The 20693-nt window shown below is 39.0% G+C and overlaps 1 protein-coding gene across 13 annotated transcripts in view; it reads left to right on the forward strand.

Annotated features, from left to right (window-relative positions):
* Positions 1-20693, forward strand: part of DYM (dymeclin) — a 378252-nt gene that overhangs the window by 244474 nt on the left and 113085 nt on the right. For all 13 annotated transcript variants that reach the window (XM_065890137.1, XM_065890134.1, XM_065890135.1 and 10 more), the window contains one exon: positions 8912-9014. In XM_065890137.1, the coding sequence (XP_065746209.1) occupies positions 8912-9014 (103 nt within the window). The remainder of the gene's footprint in view (positions 1-8911; positions 9015-20693) is intronic.

Consider the following 20693-nt stretch of genomic DNA (forward strand, 5'->3'; position numbering starts at 1 on the left):
GAATAGACACTTCAACAAAGGAAACCTGAGCACAGGGAAATTCACTAGGGGAATGCAAACTGAAACCACAGTGAGATCCACTTCACACCCGCTAGAATGGCTAAACTTAAAGACTGAAGTATCAAGTGCTAGCCAGAATGTAGAACAGACAGCTTGGCAGTTTCTTATAGAGTTAAAACAGAGCATACAACACAGCAATCCCACTTCTAGGTATTTATTCAAGAGAAATGAAAACATATGTTCACGTAAAAACTTGTACGAGAGTGTTTATAGCCTCTTTATTCATAATGGCTCAAAACTGGAAGCAACCCAAATGTCCACCAACTGATAAATAAATTGAGGTTCATTCATACAATAGAAAACTACTCAGCAATAAAAAGGGAAGAATTACTGACACACAAAACAATGGGGATGAATTTGAAAAACACTGTGCTGAGTGATAGAAGCCAGACACAAAAGAGTACATGTGGTATGATTCTATTTACATGAAAGCTAGAAAAGGCAGAACCATAGTGACGGAAAACAGACCAGTGGTTACCTGGAGTGAGGTCTCGGGGTGGGCATATTGGAGGAGGGACTTGACTTCACAGGGGCACAGGGGAACTTCTTGGGGTAATGGGAATAGTCTCCATCATGGTTATGGTGATGAGTCACATGAATGTTTGTCTTTTTCAAAACTCATTGAATTGTCTACTTAAAATTGGCCAATTTTATCATATGGAGATCATTCCTCAATAAAGCTGATTAAAAATAAAGTAACCAGGGCTTCCCTGCTGGCGCAGTGGTTGAGAGTCCGCCTGCCGATGCAGGGGACGCGGGTTCGTGCCCCGGTCCGGGAAGATCCCACATGCCGCGGAGCGGCTGGGCCCGTGAGCCATGGCCTCTGGGCCTGCGTGTCCGGAGCCTGTGCTCCGTGGCGGGAGAGGCCACAGCAGCGAGAGGCCCGCGTATCGCAAAAAAAAATAAATAAAAAATAAATAAAAATAAAGTAACCAGCAGTGTAAGACCGTATTTAAATATCAACCGAGTGGTAGAGAAGTTAGTATGGTTCAGAGGCAGGATGGGCGCAGGTTAGAGAACTCTTTCATAGAGGGTAGGGAGTTGTGCCTTGAAAGAGAGGCAGCACTTAGATGGGTGGAGGGGGCAAGAAGGGCTTCCTGCATGTAGAAAGAGTCCGTGTCTGCAGAGGAGAGAGCCCGAAGCTTGGCAGAAGGAGATTTGGTGTCTAGCTGGAGCTCTGCCTTTAATAACCTTAATAATATTTTGTGTTTCTCTGCATTTAAATAGCTCTTTAGGGTTTGTAAAGAACTTTTGTATTCGCTACTCTACGGAACTTTGACCTTGGGTGAAGTACCAGCTCTGTAGCTGAGCTTCTTCATCTGCTCCCATTGTAGTGTGGAGTTGAGGTGCTTCTCACTTCTCTGGTGACTACCGTTTGAGTGTGTCAGCGGGAAGGACTGGGGCATGGAGAGGAAGTGACTGCAAGTTGTGAGGAATGTCTGCAGTTTTCAAGGAGGGAACCCCATGCCACCCCGCAGTAACTGACCTCTGTCTGCGTTGCCTTCCCCGTCAGGCGGTTACTCTTAACTCTCCTCACCCCAGCACCACCTGTTTCCTCACATCCCGCTTGTCTCTCAACCACCAAGGGCCAGCTTCTGCCTCCTCCTCCCCACTGAAAACAGTTTTGAGTACAGTAACCGTTGATTTCTTTCCTGGTGTCACATCCAGTGACTTTGTTTCTTTTTTTCAATCCTTCTTTACCTTTTAACAGTGGTGAGTGCTCCATCCTTACGATTATTCTCCTGACTTAGAGAAGAATGTCTTTCTCTTCTTGTTCTGCTGCTAGCTCTTTGAATACCCTTTACTGTGTTTACTCTTTTAGTCTTGGTGTTTCCCAGATTTCTGTCCTTATCTCTCTTGTTTTATATTACATGTTTTCCTTGGGTGATCAGATCACCTGTACTTTAATGATTTCGACTGATGCTAATAGCCCTTAAATTTCTTACCTCTCTCCTGAGCACCAGATTAGTATGTCCTGAATCTGGATATTTCTTTTTTTTTTTTTTTTTTTTTTTAATAAATCTCTTCCAGGGCTTCCCTGGTGGCGCAGTGGTTGAGGGTCCGCCTGCCGATGCAGGGGACACGGGTTCGTGCTCTGGTCCGGGAAGATCCCACATGCCGCGGAGCGGCTAGGCCCGTGAGCCGTGGCCCCTGAGCCTGCGCATCCGGAGCCTGTGCTCCACAACGGGAGAGGCCACAACGGTGAGAGGCCTGTGTACCGCAAAAAAAAAAAAAGAAATCTCTTCCAAATGCAACTTTTTTAAAATTAATTAATTAATTTGGTTGTGCTGGGTCTTAGTTGTGGCTAGCAGGCTCCTCAGTTGCGGCACATGGGATCCTTAGTTGTGGCTTGAGGGCTCCTTAGGTGCAGCTCACCAGCTCCTTAGTTGTGGTACGCAGGCTCCTTAGTTTTGGCATGTGAACTCTTAGTTGTGGCATGCAGGATCTAGTTCCCTGACCGGGGATCGAACCCGGGCCCCCTGCATTGGGAGCACGGAGGCTTACCCACTGTGCCACCAGGGAAGCCCCTGAATCTGGATATTTCTAACCACCTCCGTCTGGATATTGCTGAGCACCTCTGCGTTTCGTGGCAGAATTGTTAAGAGCACAGCTCTTGGAGCTCTTGAATTTGTCTCCTGACTCCACCACTTAGTAGCTATGAGCCTTAACCATAGCCTCAATTTCATCATCCCTTCAAAATAAAGAATAGCACATCTGTCAGATGATGATCTGATGAACAGTGTCTGATGTGCAGGAAGCACCCTGCCACTGAGCTGCTGCTGCTCTTGTTTTCTTTGAGGCACAGCTCTTTGTCTTCCTGGGTCTTCTCCCTACTCTTTGGCTCTTCTTCTGTATATCCCTGGCATGTTCAGTCACATTCTCAGGCAGCCACTAAGTTTCCCAAACCTGAGAGTCACCCATGATCCCCTTTTTTCACTCTGTGTTGCCTCCTTTGCTTTCCAAATAGCTCATATTTGCTTCAGTTCAAGCCCTCCTCACCTCTCACTTTTAGTGGCATAAAAGTTACCCAAAGTATCTTTCTGTCTCCACTCCTGTTCCCTTGCCAGCCCCTGTCCATCCTTCCCATCCTCTTGAGGAGCCAAGGAATCTTTCTAAAACGAACGTAATTGTTATATACTTATACCTCTCTGCACAGGTATGTGGTTTTCAGGTTCCGTGACAGGGCCTCTGCGGCCACCACGAGATGAGAGCGCGTCAGGGAGAGATAGAGGACAGAGATGAGCAAGGTTGCTCCATCACCCCTCCTGCCCGTCCCTGCCCCCCACCTCCCACCTGGACACCGAACATAGCAGCTTTGCTTCTGTCCCTCTTACTTATCATTATAGTCCTGCTGTCAGAAAACACCTCTGGCTTTCAGGATGAAGTCCAGGGTCTAAGTAAGACACAAGAGGCACTTTATGAACTATTCCCGCTACTGCCCTGACCATATCGTGGTGCTCCAGATACTTAACTCTTTATGAGTGTGCGTGCTGTGATGTTTGCTGCACCCACAGTGCGCAGATTTCTCTGCCTACCCTCACGCTCTTTTCTCTGGCCACATTACCTTTCCCGTTGCCTGATTTGCTTGGCTAACTCCGGATCGTTCCTTAAGGTTCAGCTTAGGCATCACCTCCGGAAATGATTTCCTGTCCTTACTTCAGGTACGGTCAGGCAGCCCTCATCTTTGTCCCCAGTGCGAGCCATACTTGTCTCCATCATCACAGTGACAGTAGAACTTCTGTGTAGGCATAGCCTCCTTGACCTGACTGCACCCTCCAGGAGCACAGAACAAAGATCGTGCGGCTTTTGCTTGTTGCTGTATCCCAGGCAGACAACTCTCTCATTCCCTGGCATGAGTAGGTTCTTGGTAACTGTTTGAGTTACTGTCTGTCTCAGTGACTTAGTGCAGACCTCCTGCATGGTCTTTAACAGGCCCATGCTGACCTCGCTAGCTTCATCTCTCGCCATCTCGAACCCTCTGCCGCAGTGGACTTGCAACTTTTCTGGCCTTATAAGCAATTGGTACTTCCCTGAAGTCTCTCTGTGCCTTTCTATACACTTTTCCCCCTTTCAGAATGGCTCTCCCTCCCCCTTTCCTTTTCCCAACAAGCAAACCCCCTAACCTTCAAGGCCACCATCAAGGTAGATTTCCTCTGTGAAACGTACCTAACCTTCAACTGTACTCCCATGGCACTCTCTTCAGACCCATGGAGTTCTCTGATTTCAGTATTGTAGACATTTTTTTCCCCTTATTCCATTAGACTTGATTTCCTTGGGGGCAAGGAATCATGTCTCTTTAACTCATTTTGTAAGACTATAACATTAGCTTCTTACTCCATACAGAAAGGTCCAGGACTTTTGATGTGCCACAAGCGGCCCTTCACAGTCTGTCTTTAAACTGTCCTCATCTCCTGCCACCAGCTGGGCGCCCTGAAGGACAGCCCTTGGCAGCAGCCAGTGGTTTTCTGAGCACATTCCAGGTTGGACTCATCATGCATATTTATATGCTTCTTTCTTTTGTGAAACGCTGGCTTTTGGCCGGGGCTCTGTTTTCTTCAGGATAGTGTGTTCTTTTTATTCCAGTTTTTAAAATGTGTAATATTTCAGGTATACACCAAAAAAAACCCAGTAATATAGCAGTCACCTATGTATATATGCAGTATTACTGAAAGAACATTTTAGAGAGAGAGAGCTGAACCTCTTATTTCTTCCTCCCTGATCCTATTTCCTCTCTTCTTTCTCAGAGAATAATGACTATCCTAAATGTAGTGTTTATCATTTCCATATATGTTTTATTACTTCAAATGTTTTATCTGTAGAAGATATGTAATGTTTTGCATGTTAAAAACACTATATAAATAATACCTCATTCACATTCTCTACCAGGGTCCTTGCTTGTAGAGCAACATTGTTTTTGAGGATTATCCCTCTTGTTACACATAGTTTTAGATAACCTTAAATTGCTACATAGTATGCCATTGTATGACCCTTCCACAGTTTATTTACCCATTCCATTCCTGAGAGTTTTTGTTGTTTTTAAATTTTCACTGTTAAACCAATTTACAATGAACATTCTTGTACAAAAAGGAAAATGTAGTCTTTTTCTAATTTAAATAAAAAAGTATCCTGAGTGAAGATCAATACACTTGGAATCAGTTTCACTTATGTCCAGAATCGGAATTACCCCTTCCATACAAACATCACATGTGTCACTCACTCTAGCATTTAGCTGGGGCTGGTACTTTGAATGCAAAAGCTTTATGCAAAAGTTACTTTTCTCAGCAATTTGAAAGTCATGTCTCATATAAATTTAGGTCATTTTGCCTTACAAATGCTAAACAGGAGACAAAATTAGAATGTTTTTTAAAAATTAAAAAAAAAAAAAACAACAACTTTGAGAGCTCTGGCTAGCAGACCTGAGGAAAAAAGCATATTAGATTGTAGAAGAATAACAGCCTGAGTAAGTGTGAATTCTGTTTTTAATTCATGATAGAAAACTGGGAGTGACCTCAAATCATCTGTTCTTACACCAGCTTTCTTAAAAACAGCTGGGAGCAGTAGCCACAGCTTCTTGAGGTGGACCATGTCAACATTTTGTGCCCATAACAGTCAAATTTTCTGTTATGTCCAACTGAAAGAGCTTATGTTTGAATTGCAGCTCTCTTCCTTGTTTTGTCTTTTACCAACAAAGAAAAAGGATTGTTAGTATTCTCTTTTAAAATAAACAAACTAGGCTTTCTTCTCCAAAGGAAACAATATCAAATCCTTTTTGCTTTGATTCCTAGGACTCGTTCCATAAGTTTCTGAAAGTGATGATAAAAGTTACCATAGGTTACCTCTGTTATCCTTCTCTGAAGGGTACACTCTTAGAACACTGACAGAGAAAATCCCAGGTTCATTGAACCCATAAAACAGCTCCTGAGTTCTGGTATTTTGTAAACTTAAAGTGCACTGCTGTACTTCACTTGTCCCCTTTCCTCTTACTAACACCAAAAAGCTCACTTCTTCCAGGTATATTTATTGCTTTTGCTTTTTGTTTGGGCATCCAATTGATGCCTCTGAGTCTTGCCATGCCCTATACTAAAATCAACCACCAAAGTCCGTTCAGTCTCAAAAAACTTCTGAAACTCCATTTATTCCAGAAAATACACTACAACCAATTAAAAGAATCTTACTAATTGCCCTCTTTTATGCATTTCCATGTGAATATGCTTTATGCACTATCCCAACATATTTTTATCTTTTATTTTTCATTGCCTGCAAAATAATTTGCATATTTAAGAATATATACCCCCATTGCAGTTTAGTACTATGTTCAGTTATTCTTTTACTCAGCAGTTTTACTTTATCTATAGTCAGTCTCACCTCAGATATACTAAAAATTATGTACAAGGGTGTTCATTGCAGTGCTATTTATAATACAAAAATCTGGAAACATTGCAGTGATTCATTTCTAATGGACTAGGTAAATTAAGGTATATCCATATGCTTGGATATCAGTTAACTGGCACTCAATATGTGTTTATTGAACGAATCAAGGATTATATTGTTAAGTGGAAAAAGTGCAAGGTACAGAGCAGTACCTATTTTGTGGGAAGAAAACATGGATGTACATGTACAGTGTTCATTCATATACATGCCTTGATGCATATAATATTGTTGGAATCATAGATAATAAACTGCTAACATTTGTTACCAGTGGGTCATGGGTATGGATGTGAGGAAAAAGTGTGATGTTTACTTTTAACCTTAAAAAAGAAAAAACAAGCAAAACTAAACCTCAAATAGAGAAGACCCAGAAAAGTAAAATGATTGAAAAGAATATACATACCCTTACAGATTGAGTCTTTTTCCCTACTTCTTTACATCACTTCCACTTCACTCTTCTCACTGTCCCCTGTTTTGCCTCTGTGATTTGCCTTCTGTTTGGAAATGCCTCTCTCTTCTCTTGCACAAATCTTTTTCCTTCTTCATAAAGTCTAACCCTTCCTGAAACTTTGCTGAACTATTCCATTTCAAAGAAGTCTCTCTTATCAACATATGCTTGATCAGTATCATATGATTTCACACTTATTCACTTAATAGTTATTTCACTTATTTTCCTGCTGTATTTGAGTATAGATTTAGAGAATATTCTTGGCTTTGTTACATTTGCTTTATACACATCCAGCATTACCAATAAGTGTTAAGGAATTTTTTTCATTCATTTTTTAACATTTTAATGTTAAAACTTAATCTAGAAAGAATACTTAGTAGTCTTGTTTTCAGTAATTATCCCATTTAAGCCATTTGAAATAAGTAGAGATTTTCATAAATTGATATTCAAATCAATATTCGGTTTAGAAAGATACCACTAAGAAATACTAGAGTAATGTTTTGGGCATTAAAGAAGATACTACAGGTCATACTTATATGGAAAAGTACATGGAATCAGAATTGTCTGTATTTTTAACTTGTCATCTAGCCCAAGGAAGAATTCTTTATTCACTAGATATAGTAGCTTTAACATTAGGATCATATAATTATGTGTACTTGAAGCTCTATTATTAGGTACATACACATTTAGGATTGTTATAGCTTCTTGATAAATTTGCCATTTCATCACTATAAAATTTCTCTCTTTATCTCGGGTAATAATATTCTTATCCTTAAGCCTACTTTGTCTAATATTAATATAGCCGCTCCAGCTTTCTTATGATTAGTGTTTATACAATATCTCTCTTGTATCATTTTACTGTCCACTTATCTGGATCTTTAAATTTACAAGCGTGCCTCTTATAAATAGCATGTTACTGGGTTTTGCTTTTTTATCCAGTCTGACAATCTCTGTCACTTAACGAGAGTGTTTAATCCATTTACATTTAATGTAAATTTGTTTTATACTTTGAAAATTGCTCATTTAGGTCTGTTGGGATGCATCTTAGAATCGTCTTTACTCTGGGCTAGAATAGCCCTACTCCTAAAGCATGGCCTTTCTGAGAATTCAACTGAGTGTTCATGTTCAGTGAGTTTTATCCACTCTGGCTGGTTGGAACTTCAGCATACCTCCAGCCTTTTGTGATCTCCAAAATCTCTGTTCAGTTTGTGGCTCCTGGATGGTGGTTTACTGCCACACCTTGTGGGGTCTTTTCTTTGCATTTACCCAAACGTTCAAGAAGACACTGGGGCAGGTTTTGAACATTTCAGATGTTCAACATCTGAAAACAGTTATTTTATGTATTTTGTTCAGTTTTTTTTAGTTGTTTACACAGGGGAGTTATTCAGTACCAGTAAAGTAAAACTCTTATAATACATATGTTTAAAGCCATTCTTTTTGAGAATAAGAATATAAAGCTATAATATAGAATCATAGACTCTGTATTATGCTAGAGAAATAATCCAGTGCACTTATTTGAAAGATGAGATACTCCAATAAAGATGTTAAAAAAAATTAAATAAACCCATGCAGTAAGATACAAAAAAAAGATGAGAAAATTGGGATACAGCAAGCTCAAGTAACTTGTAACAGATTGCACTATGAGTTACTCATAAAGTCAGTCCATATCTCAGGTTTTCTTAATATCTGTCCGCTGTCCTGTCCATGATAGTAGTCTTCTGAAAATTCCTCCTCTGTTTGAAGTACAATTTGAAACTGGCAAACTTTTATTTTAGAACCCTTATAATTTAAACATTCTTTTCACTTTATTATTTGTTATATCAATAGTATTGTTAATCCTGCTGTTAACACAGGCACGAAAAGAAGAATCTTTTAGAATAATCGACATTCTGTGGAATGTCAATATAAAACCTAGAAAAGGAGACACTTAGTTCTTTTAATATAATTGGGGTTTTGTTTTGTTTTTTTTTTCAGCTTGTTTTCCTTGCTGTCTAAAAAACACAACAAAGTTCTGGAACAAGCCACACAGTCCTTGAGAGGTTCGCTGAGTTCCAATGATGTTCCTCTACCAGATTATGTAAGTAGTTACCTTACTTTGTCAATAAAAAAATTTTCCTTTCATTGCTAAATTTAAAAATAACAATACCCCTCTCTTCCCAAGATCTGGCTGTGATCTTGTTCCCTGAGAAACCTATGATAGGTAAATAAAGGATTGACATCTCAAATCAAGGGGAAAAAATTTTGATGATTATTAACAAGTAGTTGAAGAAAGTCAACCCTAAATCAATGATTGTTAATAATTAGAAATCTTATTAGTCAAGAAAACCACTCAAACTAATTACAGAGAAACAAAAGGAGGGATTTTATAAGAAGTGTGCAAACTTTTCTCACGGAACTCAAGGGGAAGATGTACACTTAGATTTCAGAGAATGAGAACCTGAAATGGAAAAGCCATTGTATTCATTCAGAATAGCCTATCTTGGGACTTCCCTGGTAGTCCAGTGGTCAAGAATCCGCCTGCCAATGCAGGGGACATGGGTTTGAGCCCTGGTCCGGGAAGATCCCACATGCCATGGAGCAACTAAGCCCACGCGCTACAACTACTGAGCCCATGCTCCTAGAGCCTGTGCTCTGTAACAGGAGAAGCCACTGCAATGAGAAGCCCGTGCCCCGCAAGGAACAGTAGCCCCCGCTCACCGCAACTAGAGAAAGCCCATGCATAGCAATGAAGACCCAGCACAGCCATACATACATACATAAATAAGGAATGATAATTCTTAAAATTAGGAAAAAAAAAAAAAAAGCCTCTCTTTCTGGGGCATTTAGTTTCTATTATCTGCTTCTTTTTGCTTCAGTTTTATTCTGCCGCTGCTTCCCGTAGGCCCGTTTTCCCTATTTGCTGACTGAAATAGCAACCCCTCCCCCACCCCCTTTCCCTCCCAACCCTTAACATGTCCTTGGGAGTGTCATGCCTTTTGCTGACTGATCAGAGTCCTAATTCTCAGATCCTGGGAGAGAGAATCTAATTGTCTCTGCTTGGGTCAGTATGCTGCTCCAATTCGTCAGTCATGGTCAGCAGAGAATAGCATAACATGTTGCATTTGTTCCCTCCTCTTTAAAGATGAAGAGCTTATTACCACCTGACCTCAGGGGATGATGATGGAATAGAACACAGCACAGGGATGAGCATTATATAATAGGAGGGGGAACTCGTTATGAGTTCCTTTAGGGCTGTGCCGCTCTCTGTGACACCTCTTGTGTTTTGGAACATACCTTAGATGAGGATGCTAAAAACTTTCATGTCACGGACCACAGAGGTAGTTCATCCAGTTCTAATAAGGACCTCCCTGTTTGTTTGTCTGGGGACAAGTTAATGAGTTGATATTTAGAAACTTTAGGAGAGAATTTTTATATCCTAAGTTTGAGGTGGTGATGTGTACCAGACAGCCGGAGAATTGTTTTGCTTGTTTCCTGCTGTCATTTGTTTCATTTCTAAATGGTTGTGCTGATATGAGACTGTGGGAACAGCACCCAGTCCAGATATCAGACGCTGATAAACAGAGATAGCTGTGTGCAGCCACAACCTGACTGGTGCTATTTTTCATCTCTTTTATTTATTTATTTAGTGTGGGTGTGAGAGAGATGTTATGATCTGTCTTCCCATTATGAAGTTTAAAATTCCAAAGTACTTCTCTCCTACCAAAAAAATTAGTATCTTTTAAGATTTTCCTGTTAGTTGAATATTCTCAATTTCTTGAAAAAAATGAGCATTATAGTTGACTTAATTCTATCCTTGTCATGACTTGTTCTAAGAAAAATAATTCTTTCTAATTGCTCCTTGGAAACCTCAGTTGGGGCCAGAGTGGCAATGGGGATTACGTTTATTAAGAACTTAAATTTTGGTCATCTGTAAGTATTTTGTCATTTTTATACACATATTATTTGATTTATGTAGTATTCCTGTTAATTCCACAAAAATGTGTTGAATGTATGTAGTACTGAGGTTGCCCTAGCAGTATTCTCCTTTAATCAGAGGCCAGAAAATTGGTATTTCTTTGAGAAAACAGGTCATGTTTAACAGTATTTGCCAATCATGGAGGTGATTATGCAGTGAAAGGACAAGTTGAACTCGTAATGGGCATATGAATTCTGTTGAACTTTACAGGTCATTGACTGTTTTCCTCTTGCATGAAGGTTTCACTGAGTAAAACTGAATTTCTTGAGGCATCCGCTTCCTAGAAATACAAAGAAAATTCCATTTGGAATCTGCCATTGATAGTCCTTATTATAACATTTGTGGGTATGAGACTTTGCAAATCACAGCATTTTCCAAATGGGTTTATGAACTTGAATTTTGCTGCCTTTCCTCGGAGCTAGGTGCAGAGGATGGGTAACACTGATTCAGTAGTAGTATTGATAACTGTGAATCACTCCTCCTGCCACTGACCTGAAAGGTGATTAAAAGAAACAATAGCAACCTTAAAAGTAAGTACTACACTATGTTCTTCTTTGGTGATAACTGATGTTTTATTGGTCATTCCTTTTGCTCAAAATACTACGTATAAGTGAGAGAACATTTGAAACCATATTCTCACTACCATTCTCTTTTAATTTGGTCATTAACTGGGCAAATACAGTATGTTCCCTTTTTCTTCCCCAGAAATTTTACTTGTTAAGTGTCTCTGCCAACAACCACATAAAATTCTGTGTCCTTGACTAATGCTTTAGAAAACTTGTTTGTAAAAGATGGAACAGGAAAACGAAAGGGTCTTAATGCAGCAGTGGATTCCTGAATGTATACTTTCTACAGCAGGATTGAGAGAACTATAGTAGCAGAGTTTGAACAACTGTGTAAAAATAAGGATATGTTTTTCTTCTCACTGTAGTACATAGAGTACTTTCAGTCTACCTAGAGAATTTTGAGTTTATTAAGAAAACGTTTATTCTCATTATACTGTATAGTTCACCAGTCAATTGACTAACAACATAGAAAGCAAATAGCAAGTTACAAAAACATTAGTATTAGTACTTTAGTACAGCCATGTTTGTCTGAACATCTCAGGGGAAACCTGAAGCCTTCAGCCAGCTTCTAGAGAGTGAGTAAATTCCCTGACTGCTTAAGGGAAAATAAAACAAAAAATTATACTCAAGTTCTCCATGGGGAGAGAGAATGCTCATTACAGAGAGTGATAAAGTTGTCTAGGAAAGCTAGTGAAGTTCAGTTGACTTGGCTGAGTTTGGTGTCTTTATATCAGGGTTTCATAAAGTTTAATTCAATGACTAAAGAGACATGAGAAAATTGTTAAAGAAGAATCTTTCAACAATTTTTTTTAATAGATTTATTTATTTTTATTTATCTTTGTCTGCATTGGGTCTTCGTTGCTGCTCGCGGGCTTTCTTTAGTTGTGGTGAGCGGGGGCTACTCTTCGTTGTGGTGTGTGAGCTTCTCATTGCGGTGGCTTCTCTTGTTGTGGAGCACGGGCTCTAGGTGCGTGGGCTTCAGTAGTTGTGGCTCACGGGCTCAGTAGCTGCGGTGCACAGGCTTAGTTGCTCCGCAGCATGTGGGATCTTCCCGGACCAGGGCTTGAACACGTGTCCCCTGCATTGGCAGGCAGATTCTTAACCACTGCGCCACCAGGGAAGTCCCAACATTTTTTTTAATAAGAATAAACCTCTAAAACAACTTTGGTCATATAAAACAGAACCTGAATATAGACAATATAGACAAGCAAAAATAATAAGTGAGTTATAGTTGCTTTTTAAAGATAAACATGGCTTTTAATTATGACTGTTGTCACATGTCATGTAACCATTGTTTCCCTAATTTCTAACAATTATCGTAGCAACTAGTTGAGATGAGAGGAATCTAACTTTTATTCTAGGTGGAATCATAAGGAACCAAAATTTATTGCCCCATGATCATCAAAGAATTTTTGAACCTTTTCATAGGACCAACTTTCCCATCTCATTCCAAACGTAAACGCAAAGGCACAAGCGAAAAAGACCCTGGCCAAAGGGTAAGGAGCCAAATCAGAAAAATCAGCAGAAGTATAAACAGTAACTAAGAGTTTATCATCAGCTTGCTAAAAGCAAGTACAGTCAACTCCCCCCTTAGCCACGATTTGCTTTCTGAGATTTCATTTACCTACGGTCAACAGCGGTCCAAAAATATTAAATGGAGAATTCCAGAAATAAACAATTCATAGTTTGAAATTTCACACCATTCTAAGTAGTGTGATGAAATCTCTCGACATCCAGTTCTGTCCTGCCTGGGACATGAATCATCCCTTTGACCAGCATATCCCGACCATTAGTCACATAGTAGCCATCTGGGTTATCAGATGACTGTTGCAGTATTGCAGCGCTTGTGTTCAAGTAACCCTTATTTTACTTAATGACCCCAAAGCCTAAGAGTAGTGGTGCGAGCAATTTGGATATTCTCTTACTGTACATAATTCATGAATTAAACTTTATCGTAAGTATGCATGTATAGGAAAAAACGTAGTATACAGTTGTCCCTTGGTATCTGAGGGGGATTGATTCTAGGAGCCCCCGCATATACCAAAATCCAAGGGTGCTCATGTCCCTTATATAAAGTGGTATAGTACAATCGGCCCTCCATATCTTCAGATTCTGAATCTGAGGATTCACCCAACCACAGATAGAAATTTTCATCCAAGTTTGGTTAAATCCACAGAAGTAAAACCTGACAATATGGAGGTCCAACTGTATATTTATTGGGAAAAAATCCACGATGTGATTGATGTAGGATGGTGAGTGATTGCTGACGGTACATGGTCTCTTTCGGGGATGATAAAAGTGTTTGAAAATTAGATTGTGGTGATGGTTGCACAATTCTGAATGTACAGAAAACCATTGAATTGTACATTTTAAATTGACAAAGTACGTGTGGTGTGTGAATGTTGTCTCAGTGAAGCCATTAGAAAAAAGTAGTACTTGGAGCACTAGGAAAAAGAAAAAAAGAACTATTTGTTGAACGTAATAGCATATAGATACCAGCTTTGCTGGCATTATGGCATGAGGGTGAATGTTAGAAAAATAAATTTTATACTTTGAGAAAGTTAATATTTTCAATTAGGGAAAATGATTCTTGAGTAGTGTCTTGACTTTAGAAACTGCTAAAGTCAATTAGATATGCAGTTACAAAAAGATATGTGTATTTTTCAGCCTGGCTTAAGAGCAAAATCTATCAATAGGGGACTGATTAAAGTTTAAATCTATCCAATGCAGTTATTCTGCAGACATTTTTTTTAACAAATTCAGTCCATATAGGTTTATCTGAAAAGATATCCATAACACTTAAATCAGTAGAAACAAACAGAAAACCATACTTTATAGTATGTAGGTTATATGTACATGTATGTTTGAAAATATGCATTTAATTTTTCTGGAATAATTCATAAACTATTAAATAGTGGTTACCTGTAGGGAGTCAGACTGAAGGGAAGGGAAAATAGAACTTACACTTTTTGCCTTATACTCTTCTTTATAGGTATAGATCTCTACATTTTTGTCAAGTATATGACTTATTTTCCCCTCCTTCCCTCCCTCCCTCCCTTCCTTCCCTTTTTTTATTCCCTCCCTCAGTCCTTCCTTCTCTTCTTTATTATTTTTAGATAATTTTAGACTTACAAAGAGTATTCAAGAATTTCCATATATCCTTCACCAGCTTTCCCTTTTGTAAATATCTTACATAACCATTGAACATTTTTCAGAACTATTAACCTTGGTACAATACTGTTAACTAAAACACAAATCTCATTTGAATTTTACCAGTTTTGACACTAATGCCCTTACTCTTTTCTAGTATCCAATCCAGGATGATCCCACATTGCATTTTGTTGTCACGTCTCCTTAGTCTTTCCTTGGATTTCATGACCTCGACACCTTGGAAGAGTACTAATCAGTTATTTTGTAGGATGTCCCTCAGTTCGGGTTTGTCTGGCATTTTCTCATGATTAGAATGATGTTATGCATTATTGGGAAGGATACTACAGAAGTGATATGCCCTTCTCAGTACATCATTTCGGAGAATACATGGTGTTGGTGTGTATTACTGGTATTGATCACTTCACTGGGATGATGTCTGTCCAGATTCTTCACCATAAACTTGCTGATTTTCCCATTGAAATTCCTGTATGTTTTTTTGTTGTTGTTTTTTTGTTTTGTTTGTGGTATGCGGGCCTCTCACTTTTGTGGCCTCTCCCGTTGTGGAGCACAGGCTTCAGACGCGCAGGCTCAGCGGCTGTGGCTCACGGGCCCAGCCGCTCCACGGCATGTGGGATCTTCCCGGACCCGGGCACGAACCCGTGTCCCCTGCATCGGCAGGCGGACTCTCAACCACTGCGCCGCCAGGGAAGCCCCCTGTATGTTTTATATAGTAGTTATTTCCACTATATTGGAAATACTTTATTAGATTATTAAATATTTCCACTATATTGGAACAGTATATGGGGGAGATACTTTGAGATGATGCCGATATCCTGTTTCTTCCTATACATTTTCCCACAAATTTTAGCATCCATTGATTGATCTGGCTTCAGCATTATTTTACTGATTTATTAGTGATTTTCTGTTTGTCTCATTCCCTCTAAATTTATTATTAGAATTCTTCTGCAAGGAAGAGTTGTCCCCTCTCCCTGATGTATTTATCTATGCAGTTGTATATTTCTATCACTATGGACTCCTGGATACAAATTTTCTTCTTATCATCCAGAAGTGTTGTTATTTTGTTACTCAGGTTGTTCCAACTTTAGGCACTGGGAGCTCTTTCAGGTGTATCCTCTGCCCTTTGAATATGCGTCAACCTTTTTTTTTTTTTTTTTTTGCGGCCTTCAAGATGCTCCAACTCATCTTGTATTTCCACTGCTCCAGCCCTAAAATCAACCATTTCTCCAAGGAGGATCATGAAATTTGAATCAAGATCTTTATATTGATAGTTACTTTCCTAATGTCAAAACCAATGTAAAAAACAGAGCCTGATCTTGTGAATAGGGTTGCAAATCTTGTGAACATCCCTAGAAACAACTGCTTTGAACTTAAGTATTAACAGATTCCAAGCCCCACACTGATTAGGTCCCAGAAGGTTTCTTCTTTAGAACAGTTGATTTTAAAAATCAAATAAATGAGGCCTCTAACAAGTGAGCAAGCTCCACACCCTATCCCTGCCACTTTTCTTCCTAATTAAAAACCAGGCCTGACTTTAACATAATCAGACTGATTTTCTTGGTTGTGTTATAACTTGGCTTTGGATGCATTTCTGAACTAGGAGTTCCAGAAATGTTCTGAGTATGCTTCTAAGGACAGTTTTAGTTGGAGGGATCCCCTCTTGTTTAAAAAAGAAAAATTTCTTCACTCTTAAAAAGCACACCTGAATTGAGGTAAAGAATATTGCCCTTTCTTTATTCCTAGAGAGGAAATTTGTCCTGTCCCTTCTTATGGAATATGGTAGAATATTCTTTTTAAGGATTTTTTAAAATTATCATTAAAAATACTTAAATAACTTTTATGTTCCTTCTAAAAGGAAATAGGATGTGTTTGCATTGAAATCTGGCAATGATTAATTAACCTTTTAAGAGAACTTTAAAGAATACAGAAAACCCATGCATATTAAATTCAGTAGCAATGTGTGATAATTTAAGAAATCATAGTGATTTCTTAAATAACAAAGAAAGTTTGAAGAATCTTAGGAAAAGCTGTTTTTATATTAGCTCTGTAGAGCAGCAGATAAGAATACTTTCACTACAATGGGAAGGGGGGAAAAAATGAAAAAATGAAAAAAATCACTGGTTTTTACAAATTTATCACACATTGCTACTGAATTTAATATGCATGGGTTTTCTATATTATTTAAACTTCTCTTAGAAGGTTAATTAATCATTGCCAGATTTCAGTGCAAACACATCGTATACACTACGCAATGTAAAATAGATAGCTAGTGGGAATCGGCCCATATAGCACAGGGAGATCAGCTGGGTGCTTTGTGTCCACATAGAGGGGTGGGATAGGGAGGGTGGGAGGGAGACGCAAGAGGGAGGAGGTATGGGGATATATGTATATGTATAGCTGATTCACTTTGTTGTAAAGCAGAAACTAACACCATTATAAAGCAATTATACTCCAATAAAGATGTTAAAAACATCATTATTTTAATTTTCTGTTTGCTCGAATTTTTATTGTTTTTCTCTCTCTTTCTCCCTTTCTGCCTGAGTTCATAGTTCCTAATAGGAAGAAAAGAAGTCTACTATTTGGAATTTTCTTTGATATATCCTTGATTTACATGGCAAATAGAAAGCAGCTGTCTATTTAAGCATCTAATTCTTGAAACCATAGTCCCCTCAAGCGTCATCTGGAAATAATGTAGCTTGTAAAACAAAGCTAAGAAGAAAAGGCAATGTTTGTTTTATGTGGGATGAATGATTTCTGTTGGGGTCCTTTAATTCGGCTATTATGAGGGTTATTAAAAAGCAGTATTACAAAAGAGGTTTAAATGAAAAGAATTTTTTTGAGCTGGTATCTTATTATTACAGTTGATTATAGTCAAAGCTGCAAATATAAATGGCACTTTATTGTAGTTTCTCCAAATAAGACCCCAAAAAACTAGTAATCTTACTCATTGTATGAGTGGAAATTCAACTCTTTCCATAGTGGATTTAATTTCTGAAAACAAATTGTATTTGAGAATTCAGCTTTGCCTGTTTTCCTGGAAAATTCATGGCTTTCTGAAAAATTCTTAAGAAATCTTACAAGTGTATTTGGGGATTACCTTATAAATGCAAAAACGAACATGAAAGCATCAGAGTTTATCTAGGCTTCAGGTTTTATTGGAAGACTCAATTAACACCAGATAAAGTTAAGCCTAAATTGTTGCGTAACTTATTTATACATTACTTGAGTTTCTGAGATGTGAATTTGGAGATCTCAGTCCTGAGAAGCAGTATGCTTTGGGAAACAGAAGTCAAGTTAATTTGTGCTTTGACAGTTGTTAGAGACTATTCCATGATTGGAGTGTATTGGTTTTCTTAATTTGTTAACACAACATAGTATTTGTTTTTGATAGTTGACACATAAGAACTAAGTTTCAGTTCTTAAGTGTACTTGGTACCACAGAAATGAAGTTACTTAGCATGTTTGATTATAAATAGGGCAGGCATGGTTAATTATTTTTATGCATTTGAGTCTTATCTCTCACCTGGTATCTTCTATGATCTCAAATTTGTATTTTGACTGAGGTCATAAAGAGAATATTGTGTTACTCTGAAACATATCTTTTTTTCTTGAACGTACAATGTTAATTGATCAACTTAGCGAATGAATTAATGACTTATCCTCTTTAGGGTCAAATTCTAAGCCTAAAACATACTGAGCCTTTAATAATCAGTGTTAACTCTCTTATGAAGTTCTCTCTTATGTATCATACTGGTCAGTGAATTCCAATTAGAGTAACTTTTGTTTCATTATTAGTAGCGCTTTAGCTCATTAACCAATTCCGAGTCCTAAATTCCCCATACCCATTGTGAATTCTCATATAATTACTAATATCATCCAGGTTAACAGTAATATCAGTTATAAGAGAGTAGTACATGCATTAAAGAAAACTCCATATGGTACTTGAAATTCCCTCTTCTTGCATCCAGCAAGTAGTGAGCAACTGCTGTCTTCTCAGGCACTTTTCTCTGCCGTTTAAGACATCAGTGGAGATAAAAATCTCTGCCCTCATGAAGCCTACATTCTAATGAAGAGAGATGTATAATGATTGTATTCATGGGCAAATGAATGAACAAGTGAATGAAATGTAAGAAGTTCCCATGGGAAAATAAAGCAGAATAAAGGGGTTGGGAGCACAGGCCATGGGAAGGTAGCAGTGTAATGGGTGGTTAGTGGAGGGTATGCCTCATTGAGAAGGTGACATTTGAGTAAAACCTAAGGAAGGAGAAGCAATGAGTCATGCAGAGGTCAGTGTGTTCTAGGAAGATGGAACAGGGAGTGCACAGGGCTTGAGACAGGAGCCTCCATGAGCCGTGACGGTATAGTGACTGGGAAGGAGATTATCTGGACTGTATTTATAATCATCTTGAATAAATGCATATCGACGAGTGATCCAGAAAAGTTTTGGATAGAGCAACAGCCTGAAAATAAGAAGACCTATTTCTAGGGTTTTGTTTTGTTTTGTTTACCTTTAATTTGCTGTGGGCTTGGGCAACTTTTTTGGCCATTCTGACCCTTGATTTCCTTGCCTTTAAAGTGTATCTTAAAGTAGACTTTTTGTGTGTGATTTCCTTTTCCAGTGTGATTGGCATTCTCTGGTTATATAGAAAGGGATTTGTATTGCTGCAATACACAGCAATTATAGGGGACTCCACTCTCTTCGTATTCTGTGTGAACCGTGTCCCCTGAAACATATTCTAGAATACAGTATTTAAGGATTTGAGACAGCCATTTGTAGATGTCACAGAGTGATGTACATATTTATAGACGAGATAGATACCAGCTTATGTTTTACAGAATGCTACAAATAAAAGGCTCCTCTGAGAAGACATCATAAAAAGTTTTGAGTGGTTTTATTCTGAGTCTTACAAAATGGAAGGGCCTTTAATTAACACTCAGTATATATGATGGTTAGGCATATAAGCTTTGTGAGGAGAATTCTTGGAACATAAACCCAGCTTCATAGTTTTTTAGTTTTCTTGAAATTTCCCCATGAAAACAAAGAGAATGCATCAACAAACACAACATTTACAACAAAACTAGGTGACAGGGTAGCCACATGAAACCCAAAATACCAGAGGGTAGGTACAAACTACCAAGAGCTACAAGATCCTTGCAGTATCTGTGTGAGAGCAACTAGGAGGAATGAGACCTCCAAGGGATCTGAGAAGTAGCCGAAAGGTATTCACTGGAAAGTCCACAGGCCAGTTTGAGAAAAGCACCTGAAACTGGTAGGGGTTTTGCATACCCTAACTCAGAGTCGATTGTCAGGGGTCTGCTGTAAGATCTGAAGGGGTTCCAGCATCTGGGCCCTATCGACTCTTAAAACTAAATAGCTGAGGGCTTCCCTGGTGGTGCAGTGGTTAAGAATCCACCTGTCAACAATGCAAGGGACATGGGTTTGATCCCTGGTCCGGAAAGATCCCACATGCCGCAGAGCAACTAAGCCCGTGTGCTACAACTACTGAGCCTGCGCTCTAGAGCCTGCGAGCCACAACTACTGAAGCCTGTGTGCCTAGAGCCCGTGCTCTGCAACAAGAGAAGCCTGCGCACTGCGATGAAGAGTAGCCCCCGCTTGCCATAACTAGAGAAAGCCCGCATGCACCAACAAAGACCCAGTGCAGCCAAAAATAAATAAAAAATTAAATCTTAAAAAAAAAAAAATTAAACTAAATAGCTGAACCTCTCTCCTAGGATCAAGCCCCACACTGAAGTGAAGCTGCTAGAATTGGAGCCCCCAGAGAAGGTCAGGGACAATAAGCAAAGAAAAAAGAAGGTTTCAGATAAATGTAGGGTTGGAGAAGAGAGCCAGGAGATCCCAGAAAGTGCATGACCATGTTTATGAGCACTTCACATAAACAAAGAAAAGGTGGTCTTGGAACTAGAGAGTGCTACCTTGACCTACCCTCCATGAGAAAAGAAGTCGGGAAAACTAACTTGATTAAAAATGAGCAAAAGAGGGACTTCCCTGGCCGTCCAGTGTTAAGATTCCACGCTTCCAATGCAGGGGCATGGGTTCAATCCCTGG

This window comes from Phocoena phocoena, chromosome 13, assembly GCF_963924675.1.
Source record: "Phocoena phocoena chromosome 13, mPhoPho1.1, whole genome shotgun sequence".
In the NCBI taxonomy this organism is placed as follows: domain Eukaryota; kingdom Metazoa; phylum Chordata; class Mammalia; order Artiodactyla; family Phocoenidae; genus Phocoena; species Phocoena phocoena.